Source organism: Scomber scombrus, chromosome 16 (genome assembly GCF_963691925.1).
Source record: "Scomber scombrus chromosome 16, fScoSco1.1, whole genome shotgun sequence".
In the NCBI taxonomy this organism is placed as follows: domain Eukaryota; kingdom Metazoa; phylum Chordata; class Actinopteri; order Scombriformes; family Scombridae; genus Scomber; species Scomber scombrus.
In genome coordinates this window covers 18,044,812-18,064,550 of record NC_084985.1, presented here as the reverse complement: position 1 = coordinate 18,064,550, position 19,739 = coordinate 18,044,812, and the positions used below count along the sequence as shown (strand labels likewise).

Genomic DNA, 19,739 nt, shown 5'->3' with positions numbered 1-19,739 from the left:
TTAAGTGTGGGAATAATGTAATAAGAATAATGAAGCTCATCAGCATATCTGCCCAATATTTCAACAGATGTTGTTCGACAGGAAGTCAAAAGTAAGAACGTTTGTGTGTGTGTTTTTTTTTTATACGAACCTCTCCCTCTATGGAGCTGATGCTGTCTCGGGCGACTCCTCTATAGCCCTTCTTTTTGCTGGGTGAGTGGGGAGAGCCCTCCCTCAGGTCTATATACACAAACATACACACAAACACACACAAATTTACCTTTAAAGAGTAAAGAATATACTGTGGCGTAATGCATTACTTCCACAAAAAAAGCATTAGTTGTCTTCAGTTTCAATCTCATTAAGAAGCACTTCATTTGGCCTGGGCCCAGTGTTGACACCCCCTTTATATAAGTCTATTAAAAAACATTAGCTGAATAAAGCTATGAAGTTTCCCCCTATAAGTAATACTATTAATTAGGAGGGCAATTATAATTTTTCTGCTCTTTCACAGAGACTATAGGGAGATGCTGTCAGTTGAGACAAAGACTGAATCATTAGAATTTGAAAGAGATCATTTCAGGCGATTTTGCTTCCTCCTCCTCCCAAAGGCCATCTCTCCTTTATATCTTGTTCCAGGCGTCTCCCACAACACCCCCATTTTTAATGTTGCATAATGGTCTGTGCCATTTGGATCAGTGCAGATGCAATCACTCCGTTATCATGTTCACACTGCACAGTACCAGATATGGCACTTTTCTGTGCTCACACTCCGCTCTGACAGATGCACCCACTGAAATGAAGCCAGCTGAGCTTAAAAAGAATCAAAGAGAACAAAGCTGGACAGATACGCTCAGAATAGATTACTTGTTTTGTTTGTTTTGTTTTTTGAAGTCCAAAGTGAAACTAGGGCCAACGGTGAAAGTGCATGTGGGGGTTGAGGCAGCAGAGAGGAGGGGAAGATTTGTGATCTGTGTAAGAAATGCCAACGGTGAGCTGTGTGTATGTACTTTATTTTGTGTGTGTGTGTGTGTGTGTGCATGAGAATTTTTATTTAGAGTACAGAACAAGACAATCCAAACCAAGCTCTGAAAATGAAGCCAATGCAGAAGTGATTTCAATATTTCAATTTGTTTTCAGTTTATGAAAGTTAACTGTAATATTTTGTGTACCTAAAAAGGTCTTGTTACCCATTTGGTTGTACTAAAAGACCCTCTAAGGAGCAGGACGTTTAGTTTTTCTGGTAAGTGCACTTAGTTTTAATAGTTTTAAACCTTTGTTGCTAGTGAAAATTAGCATTAGCATTAGCCTTATCACAGTTAACCATAGACTGTAAATGCACCATGCTGTCCAAGCTAGCAGCTAGTGTAAAGGTTAGCTTCATGCTCTCATCCAAATAATATGGTCTCTGGCTCCAAACATCCAAGATGGTGACGGTCAAAATGCCAAACCTGAGGTTTCAAAACAGGAGTTATCAAACCAATGAGTGATGGTGGCTTGGTCCATTATTTTTTACAGTCTATGGTCCAAACTTTTGGATGTCCTTCTCAAGGTACAAAGAATCAACATTATAGCACTATTGTTGAGAGTTGCATAATGGATCATCTGAGGGATCAATACGTTTAACATTTGAAAAGGTATTTAAAGTATTTTCAGACATAAGTATTAGGAGCTGTCACAATTAAGTAATCTGACTATCTCCTAGTTTAGGGGTCCGCCAAGTGCATTTTATCCATTAAAGCAGAAACATGTTAATAATGATCCTCGCACAGATATAAATGGCCATAAACTGACCTCTGGCTTGTGCTGCAGCTATGTTGGGGCTGTGTTGTTGAGCGCTGAGCCTCTCAGCACTGTTGCTGTTGTTGTTGTTGACCTGGATGCCGTTTTGCTTCATCAGCTGCATTAGCTCCGACTCTAACGTTGCAATCTGCAGTGACAGGGAGGAACCGATCAATGTTAATCAGCTGTAGGCTTTAACCTGTCAAAACATCTGCTCTGAAACACTGGAATAAATGGCTGACATTATGAGGAGTTCATAATTCATCTTTGGATATTGCATTTGAAAATACTAACGTCTCTAGCAGGGGTTGGCAAAGGGAACATGACGTACAGATTTTTTAACAGTATAGAAGTTAAGTGAAAGCATAATCCTGTTTTGTTCAGATTATACTGTTTTTCCATCATTCTTTCCTGTGCCACACTTTACCATTCACCCTTCACAATGCAGTGCAGTAGGAGAAAAAGTGCTCAGCGTGCAGAATAATAGTAGGGCACAGTCCGGTTGATTACCCATTCAACTGTGGGGCATGGCCTGAGATTTGAGCAGAAAACAACACATCTGTCATGTTCTTAGACTAGGAAAGCAGAAAATCAATACAGGATTTGACAACACAACCGACCACAGGTCCCCGGATACCAAAGCTGTCTGCTGTCACTGTCCTTTAAGGAAACAGACAGTTTTAGACGTTGCAGAAAAAGCTAAATTTAAAAGCATGCTGGAGGGGGGAAAAAAGTTGCGATAGAATGCTGTTAACAAGACAAACTGCTTTTGATCATGCTGATTACTGGATTTGGGTTGAATTTCATGTTATGTTATGTTATGTTATTTACAGCCTATGGTATAAAAGAAAACCCAGCAATATTGTGGATAATTAAGCCAAAGGAAGAACTGCAGTGTTAATGAGGTTATTTCAACTTCAGAGATGTCTGTTTTGCTACGAGACCAATTTTCACATCAGCTACAACAGCTACAGTAAGAGATATACAGAGGATAGAAGTAAGAGATAGCCAGAAAAGGATCTGGTTTACCCTGACTTGCAGTCCCTGGATCTCAGCCAGGTGAGCTTTCTCAGACTCCTCCAGTCGCCTCCTCTCTGCATCCTCCTTCTGGATAAACTCCACCTCTCTGGAGGGACAAGTGGGAGAAGAGATTGTAATGAGCTGTGTGGGTGTGTGTTAACACAAGAAGACAGGACACATTTATGTGTGTGTGGGTGTGTGTCACCATGTGTGACAGTGCCTGGCTCTAGCTCTGCGACAGAGTGCCAAGGCTGTTTTTAGGAAGTCACATATCTACACCCACAGAGCACACACACATCCCTAATACAACCACTTCCTCATGCCTACACTGCTTTTGGATTGGAAGCTTGCTTTCTCTCCTCTGCTACAGATCAGCATGGAGCATTTTGTTTCATCCGTTAGCATCCATTTGACCTGCAGGGCCACAGCCAATTAGTAGCAGTCAGACCGGAGCTGAACAGGAGAGGTTGTGATGGGACTGACCAAAGAGATCAACGCACTGAAAATAAGGAGAGCTGGGCTGCATAAGAATGGAAACTCGATCCTTTCTGTTGAAATGGGATAAGACTTGGGCTATAAAAAGAGTGGCTCTGCCTCAGAGATGGAAATGTAGAAGATATTCTCTTCTCTGCTCACTGATGCAAGTGAGGGCGGCTGTAAAAGGAATAATGAATAACTTAATCTGAAATTATTTATTAAAGCGCACATTTAACGGCAGGATTGAAGCAATGACCTCATTTAAGAAACGGTTCAAGTGTAGGAGATATAATATACATGTAAATGATGTTTCATTTCAAGCTGTTAAGTACACAGTGGCAGGAGTTTCTATCGGTATTATTCTACCTTAGACTACGACAACAAAAGCAACCGGTCTGGACTGGAAGACATAGAGCTCAGCAATGATAAGACAGAGAGGAGGACAGACTAAATAAGCATCAATTGTGAGTTCAGACAGGCTGCCAGGAATCAACAGATTAAGGAGGAGATACAGGAGGGCATTCACATCAAGAGAGGCAAGAGAGAGAGAGAGAGAGGTTAGATCTCTCCATTATGTGCAACCACCTGTTATAACATGATCAAGTAAATGCTAAGACAAACACCATCTTCTGATAAAGACTGTGAGATTACTAAAAAAATGATCAAACTTTAGCCTTGTCCTGCACTGAATTCAGACTTTACAGAAGTAAATAACTTCATCTTTTCTTTGGATCAAGCCACTGTGTTTACAATTTGGAGCTTTTTGGTTTTGGCGCCCCTCAGAGGTAGTATCAAAAAACACTGTGGGAGACATTAATGCACATATGGATATAATTTTTTCCCACAAGCAAAGCTTGATCGTAGCTGAAATCACATAAAAATGTTGTTTCTTGATCACTTCTGTCTGAAATGCTGATTATTGTTGTTTCCAGTGGTGCATAAAGTAAAGTCTTAAGACATTCTGTGATCATATGTGGTTTCACCACAAAGATGAGCAATTTAATTGATATACATTATCTCAATCATAGGCAAAATTATTTCCTCTGACTTTCTATTCCAACCTGTGCAATAGACAGACTTTTAGAGCACAATCAGCCACAATGTTGTACCAAAATGGAAATAATGTTGAATGTGTGTCTTTAACCAGAAACAGTCCTTTCCTCATCTTCTAAGTCATAGTCAGCACCTTCACCCTCTCTAGGATGACCATCACACTCACTTCTGCTGGAAGTCTTTGATGAGTTTCTTGGCTTTGTTGTACTTTTTCTCTAAAGTCTGGTACTGGGCCTGGGCCTCCTTCAGGTGTTCATTGACCGTGTGGCAGAGGGTCTGCGCCTCAATCCAGTAGCTCTCCAGCTTCAACATCCTCTCCTTGTTCTCCTCGATGCTGGCCTTCAGCTGGCTCTTCTCCTTCTCCCACCGCTGCTTCTCTCGCTCCACTGATGCCAACTGGAAGTGGGCAAAGACAGAGGAAAGATAAAGAATGGTATAATGTATTACAGCAATACTGATCAAGGAATACTATACTTTTTAAACAGAAGGTTATATGTGTTATTTTTGGTATAAATGCTTTAAAATGTTGCCATTTCATAGTAAATACTATAATAAAGTGTGTAGTGTAGTATTTCTGCTATCTGCATACACATTCAAGACTAAAACAAATCTGCATCATTAAAAAACATGTGGAACCAACTCTGCATGTAGAGTACAAATTTCATTATCTTCTGCATTACTAAAAATGTTTTAAGGCACCACTTTTCTTATGACTTCTCACAGTACATTATAACATATACTAAATGTACTGTAATAAATTACACATTATACACATAACCAGCGCTTCTGGGCTGCAGAAAGAGAAACAAACAGATACTCTACCGGGTGTTCACACTTTCTTACTTACTTAAGGGACACTGAGAACTAAGGACAAGGACATTTTACAGAAAACTGAAGGCACACTACTGAATTATATATGCAATTGCAATAGACTTTCTGTCTAAGGTGAAACTGCAATGAAAACAATTACACATTATTACAGGAAGGTTGATTTTTTTCCCCTCATATTTGTAGATACTGTACTTAAAATCTTTTTTTTTAAAGAAACAGATTCCTTAATAGCTATAGTTTTGTACAGTAATTAGTTTCGTATCCCTTTCTAATGAATAAAATCTATTCCTAAAGCTTTCCTACCTAGCTTGAACCCCTGATCCTCTGTTGTCCTGACACAAGTTCAGCACTTTTTTACAAATAGTTTGAACTCAGACAAAGTTCTGTCATTTGAACCCACACACAGTCTTCACATTGACAGTTTTAATCTCTTACCTTGTTTTTAAGCTTCTGGATCTCGGCCTCGGTCACTGTGTGTTTGATCTGGAGCTGTAGGAAACAGTGGCGGAGAACAGAGGAGATAGGAGAGGAAAGAGAGGGCAGTCAGAAAATCAAATGCATGGTTGCGCAGCCTCTCTCTGCTGTCGATACAGTGTGACGGACAGAGGCAGCAGACCCTGTCCTCCCCTGACAGCATCCCAGCTCCAGCAATGACACGCACTCTCAGAGAAGAGGCATGGAAAGGCAATGGATATGGACAGATCTGTATTTAACATAACATTAAATCTAAAAACTCATCAATTTCTCTGACCCTAAAGTTGTAATTTTGTGAGATAACTGAAATACATTACTTGTTTCTGATGTAATGTCTGAAAAAGTTTTAAGACTGAAGTGGAAACAAAATGGCTTAGATGTTGTATGATATGTGGTGTGTTATATGGGGAAAAAAGCGTTGGAAACGAAGAGCAACAAGGAGTTATGTATCTGAAGTCAGTCATTTAGAGACAGAGAGGGAGAAAGATAATGACAGGGCAAAAATGAAATGGAAGAGAAGAAATGGAGATAAAGACCTAGATACGGAACAAGAGATGAGGAAGTAGGAGGAAAAGGAAAATAAGAGATCCAGCAAGAGGTGAAGGAGTGAAGATGGTAACATTTAGAGGTGAAGTGCAACAATATCCACACTAATCAGACTTATTTTTTTTACATTTTTAAGCTTTGTTTTTCACTTAAAAAACTCCTAAAGCATATTTACATTTAAAAAAGCATGTCACTTATGATTATTAATTGTGATGCATAAACTGATGTTTGTTTTGGCTGCATAATTGGTATTTTTGATTATTGTGACATCTTGAAGAGAATTTAAATTACGGTTTTGTGAGTTTGAACCATGTTGGGCCACACACACCAGGCTTTTGTAAGTTGGTTAAATGAGAATGAAATCTATGCACACAACCTAGATACTGCACTTACAATTCAGTGAATGTCATGAAGCTGATTGCACTAATAGCATCTTGCTCTGTAGCTTGTTACTATCTCTGATGGTGAGCCGACTGTGTGGAGCATTCCCAAACAGTTTTTAATGAGACGTGCGACAGAGATTTAAGGAGAGCATTTTAGTAGTATGTGTGTGTTCTGTATTAGCAATACTCTGTCTCTCTACTGTGTTGACAAAGTAAGGATTAGTTGCACTTGGCCACAAAACATAGTTAAAAAGAACCATTAAAAAGTAAAGGGATCTGAACAGCAGCATGGAAGAGAATAGTTAAATCAAATAAAAAAGTCCTTAAGAAGATTAAAAAATAGTTTGAGATATTTGTTTGTTGAAATATACAATTTTAATCTCTTAACTTCTGCACTATGTGGAATATAAGAAGTTTTTACTATGACATCTTCTGCCTGTATTATTTCCCTGTGTGCCTGGCTTCCTTTCTCCTTGGGTGAGTTTGTTAAAAGACAGCCGAGACAAGAGCCGTTTAAAAGAAAAAAGGTAAAAGCTACACTATGGGTGAGAGAGGTCAGTATATAGAGAAAATGGAACAAATGCATACATCCTGAGAGCAGGGATTACATTATTGCTTCACTCGATATCCCCTGCGGTGCCTGCAGTGCAGCTGAAGCCATTTGTTAAATGTGTCATACAGCCATTGTGGCAGTCTACATAAAGTGCTATGGTGCCAAAAACAGTGCTGGAGTGTTCAATCAATATTACCAGCCTCTCAGCAGCCTAAAAAAGCATGAACAAGTTAACTGTCAGTAAATTGGTTCTCCATTTTATAACCGCAGTTTTAGGGCAACCTCAGTTTTACAGATGTCAAGCAAAAGTTTAACAAAATGAGTTTCTATTCTCAGAGGCTGGCTGCCAAGACCAGGATATACATTGATTCAGAGGTTTTTACAGGTCCTCCTCGGTGGGTTTTAACCAAAGACAAATAATTAGCGATGTAATGAGCATGGGTTTTCCATCGCATTTGTATGCACACTTCTAATCATCCAGATTAGTGATTAGGGAGACTAAACAAATCTTAGATTTTAATTGTGGTGGGCTCCCAGTTGTGTTATCCTCACACTGGGATATTCAGGAGCAGGGATTGAAGTGTAAATGAGAAAGTAAATTACAGTACCTCTCTGAACTTCTGGTAGAGTTTGGAGGCGTCTAACTCCGACGGAGACAGGATGTCCTCTGTCTCTGGCAAGTCAAACACCTCGATGCTCTTCTCGCCACCTGCCACTGTTGTCCCCGTGTCCTCATCATCTGTGGCGTACTCCCCTGTCTGCTTTAAGAGGGAGTGCAAAGTCAGTACACAGTCTCCTTGCTTTCATTAAGTATATTAAAGTTAAATATATTTCAGTGCACATAAGGACATGTAAGTATTTTATAAAAAATGTGAGCCTATAGAGTACTTTAAGGATTCAGCACACTGCAAAACAAACACCCAGCTGTCCAACTGCAGCATCTGTTTGTCATCTTTCTCCCTCTTCGTCTATCTCACATCAACTCTAATAGCAGCACCAGTCAGAGTGCATCACGTTACTCTACCTGCTACACGTTGCGTGTCAGGCTCTAAAAATAACTCCTATCCATTTAACTCATGCCACTTTCTTGTCACTTTCTATTTTGCAGAAGTAATGCTATTTTAATGCTATCCTTTATGTAACATTTCGGAAACCCGCTTAGTTTCCCAAAACTTTGTCAAAAATTAATTGCTTTGACAGACCAGTGAAGCGTAAGTGTCACTTCTATAAAAATAGAAAACAGCTGCAAAATATTGTCCATTTGCTAAATCTGAACATTACTTTTCATGATTTCAAAATGTATTTTTTTGCCCTGTTCCCTCATTTTAATGTTTAAGCTTCAATGTGCAGAATGATGTGTTTGCAGAGTTTGACACTAGCAGGCAGTTTTCACATTTACCTACTGAAGAAGAAAGTTTCTCTGCACTCATTTTAAATCTGAGTGTAATATGTGAACCTATGTGCAGGATTTGTGATGTCACAAATAGTTTGGAGCCAGCTCCTGGTCCAGTTATACAAGTGTGATGTGGATACTTGAAGCCTCCAGCGCATAAACACTGAGAATAGACATTTAAGTGAAGGGACATTTTGTGTCCAGCAGTTAAACTTATTTTCATTCTTCATAATTGATTCTGAATTTTTCAGTGAGGGGAGAGGAGGAGATGTAATCTTAAGAATTTTTAAGGACGTAATTAAACTTTTTTGTGGAAAAATGTGAGTAACAGATCATTAGTCAAAGGGGCATATTGTCTTGATGGGATCTTTAAATACAAGTCACTATCTTGTGTCATGTGCAAGAAGGTTACAAACTTATTTATCTTTTATTTAAAATCCTGAATAAAAATCAAATAATAATTATTATTGCTTTTAGAAGTTGTATTAAACAACATTTGATCTATATTTTGTGGCTTGCCAGTAATATAGGCTATTAGGCTGAATGTGTTCCACCCTGTGTTTGTGTCTGTGTAATGAATAGTGACATCGGCCATTAGGAGTTAGATCTATGTGGATCGATTGATTCACTTTTTGGCAAATGACCAACTGAGCCGGATATTTTCAGTGGAAATATTTGCTGTCTTCCTCTTGAAATCATGCAACTATCCCATCTAACTTTCTTTCTTCCTATCAAATCAGTCTTTTAAAAATGTTCCTGAGCAACCAGGTTGATGTCGTTTTATCATTTATATGTGAATTTACATGTAAATGGCCCTGCATCTCTGTCTACAATCTATCTCTCTCTGTCATCTTTCTGTCTTAATCTCTCCCACACACGTGAGACACACACATACACACACACACACACACTTGGTCTCATACTCGCTCATCTTCTTGGCTTACATTCTCTCCTCATCTATTTCACTGCACTGCCCTCCATCCATCTCCCACCCAGATAACGGTATCCAGGCTTGATTTGTTTGCACGCATGGCCAACAGAGCTCCACTTCATAATAGGCTTGCCTGTTGCCATGGTACCAGCGTTGTATATTAAGGTCTCATTTACTGGAGGTGGAGTAAACCGTTGAATACATGGGAAGGCAGTCAAACACTAATTTGCATATGATAAATGCATCCCCTCCAACCATATGCATGGAGAATCAGAGGAGGATGGAACAATCTGAGGAGAAAGCCTGTTGTTGTTTAGAGGGTGCTCAGCAAATGATGACCTGCACTATGAATGTCTAATACGAGTATGATTTTTGCATAATGACTATCACTTACTGCTCCTTTGACTACACAAGAGCCACTGTAAGAAGCTTTGAGTCAGTGTATGAGCTTACAGAATATTTAATACTATACATAGTATCATATTATCATATATATATAAATGGAATATAGTATAGACTTAATGTTATTTCATCACTTAAGGTTGTGTTTTATATTTTTGTATAATTATGTTTATATCAATAGAGAAACTACCTCTCTCTCCAATATTTAAATCGTTTTTACGACTGGGAATTTTTCTGATAGCTCTTTAATAAGCATGTGGATGCCTCATGTCAGCCTAACTCTGTTGTTCAGAGTAATTGTAATCAAAAAACATGGATATTTGTCAATGCACAGTATTTGAAACTCTGCAATAATACAACCCTGTTGAGTTGTTTTATGACATGAAAGATCTTATGTTGTGTATCTTCACTAACCATCTTCTATGATGAACACAGCGTGTATGTGTTTGTGCCTAAAGATGGTGTTAATTTGTTGACTTCTGTGGGACAATCTGCCTTTTATTCAGTTATATATAATAAACAATAAAAACTAAACAAATAATTGTTTAAGCACTTCTTTAATTTAGTCAGTTTAGTCTATCTTTCTGTTGTTTTTAAGGGTTAATATGGGAATCGTCAGACTTTAATATTTTGTTTTGTATGTGTGTGTCAGTGCTTTTCCCATGTGTGTGTTCACATCTAACTACTGACAGATGGGCCTGCATGTGTGTTAGATTACATATAATCACAGCCAAAAGTGGTCTGACGTGTGTGTGTGTGCGTGTGTGTGTGTGTGTGTGTGTGTGTGTGTGTGTGTGTGTGTGTGTGTGTGTGTGTGTGATGTTTATTACTAACTGAGGGAGCAATTGGGACCCGGGCCCCGGCTTCCAATAAAGAGTTGTCTGTCATGTCGACCCGGGTAGCACTAAGTGAGAAATAACGTCCCTCCCTGCCCACCCAGTGAGAACTCGTTCTAATATTTATAGAGACGTTAATATTGATGAGCTCTTTTTATTGTGCCATAGATCTTTGCATTGGTTTTGTAACTGTTTACCATATTGGCAGTTGCTGCACCACGGTTTGAAGTGTGTTTTTAAAGCAGTTTGTTATCTATGTATGGATTAGCAATTAACAATCACAACTCTTATGTTTATGCATCCTTGCAGGAACACTGGAATGGCTGAAAGGGCTGTTCAAGTTTTATTTTCATTATATCGCCAAGATGCGAAACCATGGTAGAGCTTTGGAAGATAACACAAGAAGTAAGGTTTCTTGTGTGCTTAAATTAGGATCTACATGGTGAGGTCTTCTCATACAACTGGATTCCAGTCTTGACTCTCTATAGGACCTTTAATGAGAGCTGACAGTGTTACATGTGTATGTGGCTGTGATTATGGCTGTTGGGTTCAGCTTCCAGTGCCTGGAGAGGAGTTTCTTATGCATGAGAGGGTATGCTTGAGTGAGTGTGTGTGTGTGTGTGTGTGTGTGTGTGTGTGTGTGTGTGTGTGTGTGTGTGTGTGTGTATGTGCGTGTGTGCGTGTGTGTGTGTGTGTGTGTGTGTGTGTGTGTGTGTGTGTGTGTGTGTATGTGCGTGTGTGCGTGTGTGTGTGTGTGTGTCTGAATGTAAATCTACGCATGTGTATTAGCAACGGTGCACTGCACATTGATTCATGTTACTATGTTGTTTGAGTGTGTTTGCATGCATGTGTGTCTCCAGGACACACACACACACACATACACACACACACACACACACACACACACACACACACACACATGCCGTGAGCTCAGTAGCTGGTGGATTAAATGCAGTGTGAGTAAGCAGCAGAAATAGAAGGGGAAACGCTGAGTGATGCTTTCTAGGTCTGAAGCTCACATGGTGTCCTCTTAGCATGTGTGTGTGTGTGTGTGTTTGTGTGTGTGTGTGTGTGTGTGTGTGTGTGTGTGTGTGTGTGTGTGTGTGTGTGTGTGTGTGTGTGTGTGTGTGTGTGTGTGTGTGTGTGTGTGTGTGTATGAGAGAGTGTTTTATTTTGTCGGCATCAAAGCTTACTGTCAATCAGTTTTATGGTGTTATGATGCTGAAACATCCAGGTAACTGTCATTGGAAAGGAACTATTTACATTAAGCCTCATTTTCCATATGTAGTGTCATGTATAAGAGGTGTGCAGATGAACTTTAAATTAATGCAAATATAATGACCTTTATGAGTCTAAGAACTGTTATCAAGCGAACTGTATCTTGGCTATTTGCATCCACTCTACATTACAATGTAAGCACAACACGTTAATCCACCTTCAGCACAGAGGCCGTGTCCAGGAGTGTATGCTTGGTCATTACCTCATCATCATCAGCGTCGTATTGGGCGTACTGCTGCTCGAGCAGCTCTCTCTGTCTCCTCTCCTGCTCCAGGGTCTGCTGGATGAGTGTGGCCACCTCGCTCTGCTGACCCGGACGCTCTCGGCCAATCACAAACCTGCAACAACACGAACTGTTGTAGACAGTCCTGGCAATGTGCACACACACTGAGTCAACCAGCCTGTGCTTACATAACAGTTATTGCACATTTTTAAAAACAAAGCTGACACTTACATGAGCATTTTCATTTAATAAACAAACAATTTTATCTTCAGTGTATGAGCTTTTTTTCTCTCCAGAAAATCTGCCCCGAGTGCTTCTAGTGGAAAGGGTAGCTACAACAGGATGTGGCAAATCATATGGGAAATACCTCCTCTGATACATCATACCTAATACTTATGACCTTTTAAAGGCGTGTATATATTTAAGCATTTATGAAATTTCTAGTCCATTTCTCTCATAGTGTTGAGAAAGCGTTGCGTGTTTGTAAAGAGAAATTAACACAGCCGTCGCTCTTTGAGAGCAGCAGACACCCACAGCCATATAGCAATGACAGCGATATCTGCTGACGTATCAGGGCAGGGCAGGGAGACAGGACACACATAATAATGTGAGAGGGCAGTCAGCTCAGCCAGGCAGCCTGTCATTAGCCATTGGCACGGAAGTGGAGAGAGCCACAGGCTGTGCCCCCAAGCTATTGACATGGGACCTTACTACAGTATATATCCTGTTACAAGCACCATAAGAGTTAACCAGGGAGTTGAAAGACATGATAAAAAGAAATAAAATGGGGGGAGAGAGCACAAGATGACATTTGGAAAACTGAAAATTATGCAATCACTCCCTTGAAACTGAAGTTAATAATATGCTTTCCTGCATGCTGTGCGTGTGTTGGAGGAAGTCTACAGTCAAGGGCGCATATTTCCCATTATCATTAATCTGAAAGCAGAATGATGTATTCCTCCCTGCATGCTTCTGCTCAAACCTCATAACATTATTATAAATAATGATACTGCTATCTAAAAGAAAATTCATAATCTTTAGTTTATTCTCCTCTCTAACTCTGCCAAAACCAAGTAGCGATGGATAACAATTTCTCTGACCTATTCCAGGAAATCTCCGACCCAGCAGGGACCCTATAACTGTGTGCGTGTGTGTGTGTGTGTGTGTGTGTGTGTGTGTGTGTGTGTGTGTGTGTGTGTATGTGTGAGCTTGTTCCTAAAGTATGTGCTGTCTGTGTGCAGAGATAGACAGAAAGAGAGAGTGAGAGAGAGGCTTTGAGACAGGGTCTAATCAAGTGAATTCAGTCCCCAAGAGCTCTTTCATATATTTCTAAAGGCGATGTAGAAAAGGCCTTATGTTCCAGCAGAGAGCCGTACTTGATCTACATGTGAAGGAACAACTGAAGGGTAGGACAGAGAGAGAGAAAAAAAGAAAGAAAAAATGAGGATGCTAGCCAAGTTAAGTGCTGTAGTGGATGAAGCTTTTGGACAGCAGGGAGGTCTGAAGAGCAGCTGACCTGGAAACAGCCTCCTCCTCACGCATGGGGAGTCTGTCTTGGTGCCTCCCTGCCTCCCACTGTTCTGGGGCTGCCTCACACAGAGTTATGTCAATTCAATTGCTGAAACTTCACAATTAATCTAATTTACTCCTTTTAATACAGGCATAACTTGTGCTGAATATACAGTATGTACAAGAACTCAAAGGGACTCTACACCGATCAAGATTGTTGATAAGTGAAACGTAAAGTTCAAGTACAGGAAGAAGAATGGAGAAGTGATGCAGTGAGAAGTGGTATAGGTCAGGACATGTGTCTTCTCCATTAGTTGGTAATGGGTTGACAGACATTTGAGGATGTCAGTACAGGTTCAAACATAACAGATATGACTGGTCAACCATGGTGGAGATGTAGTATGTATTATGTTTTAAGGCCAAGCTTGTTGTTCAAATTCATCTGTAGGTTGTGAACATTTGGTGTATTGTTATAGACTTACTTAAAGAATAATGATGGTGTTATTTTATATTTTTCTCAATTTCCATGAATCCCGTTAAAAGACCAAAAGTAATATGTGTTAGTTTGTCGACTTCCCCACTCTGTCTGTGACAATCAGCTCTAAACCGATTCAATCTTACGGATGATGTAAATCTTTAAAAAATAGATGGATCACAAATATATAGTTTATTTCATTAACAAAAGCTAAATAGTTTCCTAAAACAGCTGGGCACTGTAGATTTTATTAAACATAACTCAAACAGGAGTAACCAAAACATTTGTTAGGGACTATTTTCAGCTGCAGATTAATACACATTTGGTGTTCTAGTGAGTGTTTACAGAGGGACAATATGGTGACTAAAAATAAACCAGTACCCATTGCCATAATGGAGGAAAATATCACCCTGTGCAACAGTGTGGCTCATTTATGTGGTTTTAGTAGTTTTTTGAACAACAGTGGAGCTCTATGACACAAAGGTATATCAGGGTTAGACTATACATGCAACAATTGTTAATAGGATCAATTAATTGTTGGTTTTGGCCATCTTGACATTTAGATGAATGTAGAATATTGCAAACCGTATAATTAAAAAAGAAATATGTTGAGGTGTAAGGGGATTTTACAAAGACAGGTGCTGAAAATGCATGTCAGCTTGGCCCTTTTAGAGTTTAAGATTATTATGTTAATGCGACTCACACAATTAGTCTGAGTGCTTTTTGGCTGACTAAAGTGGATTATATAATTTTGGGTTAAAGTCTAAATTCAACAACTATCTTCTAGAAGTGAGACAAGCCATGCTTTCTATGTTTTACATTATGTTACAAAATTCATATTTTTCTTGTGTTTCCCCCCAGTTGATCTATATGACAGCATCTTAAAAATATAGTGTCTTCACCCTGAGGGGGTTGTGGTCTGACTTCAAAACCTGGACAATTTGCTGCTGGAAGTCAAGGTTAAATATAGCTAAAATGGTAAATCTAGGACAGTTGGTCATAAAACCTCTGGTGATCAGACAGAGAGGGGGAAGGATTTACCGAGAAGGAGGAGGAGGTGGTGTAGAGAGTGGATGACGTGATGGAGAAAAATTGAAAAAGTGAGAGAGGAGAGAGGAAGAGAAGAGTGAAAATAGGTCTGGTGATTAAAAACATTAAATTGAAAGTATAGAGCGACCACTATCATCCCAAGTTGTTAAAACTGTCACACTATTGTAATTTCCAAATATTAGATTAATGTTTTAATTCAATTGAGTTATATTTTATGAGTAATCATAGACTTTTAGACTGTAAATATTTCTGCACAGCTCATATTAATCTATTTTACTTGGTAAATAGATGCACAGGTGATAGGTGGCACCTTTTCATGGCTACCTCACCTTTATAGTCAGATCCTGGTATGTGGAAAACCTTCATTGTCAATATTAGTTCAGCAAACAGCATCTGTCCAATTGACAGTGTGTTCTGTTGCTGTTGAACGTGTCTTTGTTCAGCCACCAGTTTTCATTGGACATTGTGCTGTCCATACACCCATCTATCTTTCCAAGTCTGTATCCTACAGGGAACGTGGTGACTGAGGGTGAAAACCACACTGAGGCCTTTGGTTTATTCAACAGCAATATAACAGCTGTCTTGTCACTTTGTAGTTTGTCTATAGAAGGATGGATGGATGGATGAATGGAGCAAATTAAACAGAAGCAGGACAAAAGGAGAAAAAGGTATAAACAGGAGGTATATAAACAGCACAAGAGAAAGAGGGATAGTGACAGAGAGGAAGAGTAAAATCAGGGGTCTGAGGGAAAAGCGGGCGCACAAAGGCTGAAGATGGTGGCAAAACAAAGACAGAAAATACATCACTAAACCATATAAAAAAGAAAGACAAGAAATAACTGAATGCTGAGATGGCAGGCCTACAGCATCGCCAAGGACAGCGCTGGCTTCCCAAATCAAAGCCTTCCTGTCATGCTGAGTGTCAGTGTGTGAGTGTGTGTGTGTGTGTGTGTGTGTGTGTGTGCTGTCTGCCTTCCCACTGCTTGTTTCTGCTCTGAGTGGACCCAGCCAGAAACTGCTCCACTGTCAAACACACAAGACTTTTGTCAGATATTCTGCTTCCACTTCTTCACCTATCTCAGAAGCACTAATGAAGTTAAAGAGTCTGCCAAGGAAAATCTTGCTCACAGTGTGCTGCAGCTCAGCACGGCATTTATGAAGCCGTTGTGCAACTTCTGCACCATGACAACAAGACTAAAAGAATTCAGAATTACAGCACAAAGTGGTAGTGAAAGTGAAGATTGTTCTCTGTCTTTTCCCACTGAAACCTCACTTATTGCTGAATGTAAAAGGATGTCATTTAGAGGCATGCGTTTGTTAGTAATTATGTTGGAAACTGACAGTAGTCTGCATTTAGGATGGATAGCTGCTTGACAGACTTTAGTTTCTATAATCTTATGGTAATCCACATATCCTCATTAGTGGGTGAAAATATACGAGCAAACAAAACTCCCCATGCAGTCATTATTTTCAATCAGGTGCTGGTCAGTCGCAGGTGCATGTTAGGTGAAGATCAAAAATATCCACCACACATTCAAATAACTTTGCTGTGACTTTATTGGGAGCTAACAACATGTTTTGCCTGTAGCTTCTTCAGGTTCGCTCAGCCAAATTACATGAGTACTCACAGGTGTGACAAATATATATGGGTCACATAACTAATTAAATAACTAACTAATTAAATGACTAATACAATACCCAAGTGTTGTGTGTGTGTGTGTGTGTGTGTGTGTGTGTGTGTGTGTGTGTGTGTGTGTGTGTGTATGTGTGTATGCCATGAAAAGAAATTCCTCCAGCACTGAAGCTAAAATTATATTTAATATTAAAGTCTCATAATTTTAACTGTCCAATTTAATTCCCCTTGTTGCAATTACTTTCTTAAATTAATTCTCATTAGTTTTAAAGTAATGTGTGTGTCACTATGTCGCTCTCAAAGCAGAATTCTTTAGGTGCTTTAAGAAAAACAAATCATTTGCTTTAATTAGTGTGTTTTTGTTACTGTTTGTGTGCATGTCTTACCGGACTACTCCTGATGTGTTCCTGAGGACGGAGGCGGCAAAACTCTGCGTGACGCCGACCAGGCTGGTCCCATCCACCTCCACGATCTGGTCATTCACCTTAATCCTGAGACACACACACACACGAAAACATCATTTAACACTTTGGGTAATGATCTTCATAGTATAAATATTGTTTAGATTTATTGAGTTTTACTTATTCACAATATGTGTGCAAATGTGAACTGAAAGTAGAACACACTGTTCCTCTTGAAAATGGAAGTGCAAGAGACAAACGATAACCCTACCATGCATATTCACAACATTTTCAAATTGCAACAGTGGCAGACTTTCCACTGCGATAGCTCCAGACTATTACTGAAACAAGAGACAGAAGAGATGAGGATCAAAACAAACTAGGAGGGTTAACAAGGACACAGAGGACAGCCGGGCTTTCACTCCAGGCCACAACACAGCGGGCATTTCTGCCCCGCTCTGGACACGAGGGGAGGTCAGATAAGTTCTTGTCCTGAGATGAAACTCCTGTGATTCACGACTAATGAAAGGAGAACTTGTGAATACATCACTTAAAAAAGATGTCCTTACTAAATATTCAATTTATTTCTGCTTGAAAATCGGTATAAAAAGCAGACCTAGAGGGATTCTGAATTGGCTGTTTGACAAATGAAGAAAACAGAGAAAATATCTCTCATTATTTTTCAAGAAAACAGCATATTGTTTTAATACTTCACTGCATGAAGTCATGAAAGCACAACACATGCATCACAACCCACTCTTGACTGAATTGTATATGTTCGGCTTCAACCTTGCCAAGGCAATTTCTCCTGGAGTCATTCCTTCTAGAGTAAATAATGTGGCACAAAGCGCAAGATGAGTGAATCTTCTATCAAACTTTTCAATATCTGTGAACAAAGACCATTTTAATCTTGTCCAATCAGCACATTCCATTGCATAAAGCTGACAATGATTGATAGGATACTGACTTATTGCTTTGTGAGAGTTTTAGCTAATTCTACTAAGATAAATAGATGAGCATTATTCACTTAACCTTCACTATCAAACAGTAGCCTCCATTTATCCTGAACCTTTAGATTATCAGTGGTTTGTCAGAAAAGGAACACATTCTGCTTCACATTCAACATATTCAAAGGAGTTAAATGCTTTGTATTTGATAAAAAATGGAAATCTGAACAGCATCTTGACAATGATTTCTTAATGTGCCGGATGATAGTACAACTGAGGGCCTATTTGAACCTATTTTTTTTAAAAGAAAAGAAAAATAAAGGTTGGGATGAAATTTCAATCAATTTTAAGGGTGTAAAAAAGACCTATAGTAGTCAAGCAGGACACTCCAGTGAGTTAAAATTATACTGTATTATTCCTACAATACAACTAGCATTTTTAATACAAAAAATGCAATTTGCATTTGAATTTCTGAACAGATTTTCCACAAAATTTAGCAATGCTATTTAATGGCTGCAGTGGCCCATTCAGCCACACTGAGTGTCAGTGCAGCAGCTGCAGAGTAGGATTTAATCTGCCTGTGACACCCAACATATCAAGCAGAGCTGTCATATGGATGTATAGAAACGCACTGGCCTGACAGTTAGAAAGAAAGCATGCTGGTTGTCTGTCAGTCAGCAGCTCAGACACTTTTCTGACCTTCACAATATCTAACGTTGTAATCTTTGTGTAGTCCAGGCCGGCGAGCATACAGCTTCCGAACAGAGGGAGGAATGAATGAAGGTAACGTGACAACAAAGGAAGATGACAGTTAAAGCAAATAAACCAAAACTGACACAAGGATGCACAGACAACCTAAAGTCATTTACCCCAGCACACACACCTTGGGTCATCAGCACCAGACATCACAGTGAGCCGCAGCCAAGCTCATTTATCTGTCTGCTTGCCTGCCTGTGTGTGTGTGTGTGTGTGTGTGCGGGTGTGTGTGCGCACGCCTGTGTTTGTGTGTGTGTGTCAGACCATTAAGTCTGACTCAGCAAGAGAGAGAGAGAGAGAGAGCCCAAAAGCTGGAGAGGTAATGACGGAAGGAAATTACTTTCTGGCTGGTGACGCCTCCCCTCTAGATATGTATGTGTGTGTATGTGTGTGTGTGTGTGTGTGTGTGTGTGTGTGTGTGTGTGTGTGTGTGTGTGTGTGTGCGACTTAGCACTTAGTACTTAGAGGACAAATTAATGTGCACAAATTTTCTAGTATTTATGGCTATCAAGACACTAATATCTTTAGTCTTCAGTTTACTGCTCATATCCGATCAAGGTTTATGGAGAATCACGTTGACACAGGCAAAGCTGCAGATTAGCAGACAAGGTTGATTCTGTATCCACCATCTATTAGAAATACTGATCATGTGAACTCTGCATAAAGCTGACCTACACTATCAAAAGCTGTAACATTTTTACAGGATGTCAAGAAGAAGTTTTACATTTGTCCTCCATCTGCTGCTCTTTTTATTTTTTATTTTTTTTAAAGGTCAGCAGCAAATGGGATTGGAGTTTGAACTGACTG

General features: G+C 39.5%; 1 protein-coding gene and 1 long non-coding RNA gene across 2 annotated transcripts in view; one reads left to right on the top strand and one right to left on the bottom strand.

Moving 5' to 3' along the window:
* Positions 1-19,739, bottom strand: part of ppp1r9a (protein phosphatase 1, regulatory subunit 9A) — a 44,773-nt gene that overhangs the window by 7,020 nt on the left and 18,014 nt on the right. The window contains exons 5-12 of the mRNA XM_062436026.1: positions 17,215-17,319; positions 12,141-12,276; positions 7,707-7,859; positions 5,578-5,631; positions 4,478-4,707; positions 2,791-2,887; positions 1,774-1,909; positions 131-219 (exon numbers count right to left, since the gene is read on the bottom strand). Of these exons, the coding sequence (XP_062292010.1) occupies positions 131-219; positions 1,774-1,909; positions 2,791-2,887; positions 4,478-4,707; positions 5,578-5,631; positions 7,707-7,859; positions 12,141-12,276; positions 17,215-17,319 (1,000 nt within the window). The remainder of the gene's footprint in view (positions 1-130; positions 220-1,773; positions 1,910-2,790; positions 2,888-4,477; positions 4,708-5,577; positions 5,632-7,706; positions 7,860-12,140; positions 12,277-17,214; positions 17,320-19,739) is intronic.
* Positions 943-5,862, top strand: LOC133996447 (uncharacterized). The gene is made up of 4 exons (XR_009927217.1): positions 943-954; positions 1,160-1,222; positions 4,533-4,744; positions 5,590-5,862. It is a non-coding gene; the product is annotated as an uncharacterized LOC133996447 (long non-coding RNA).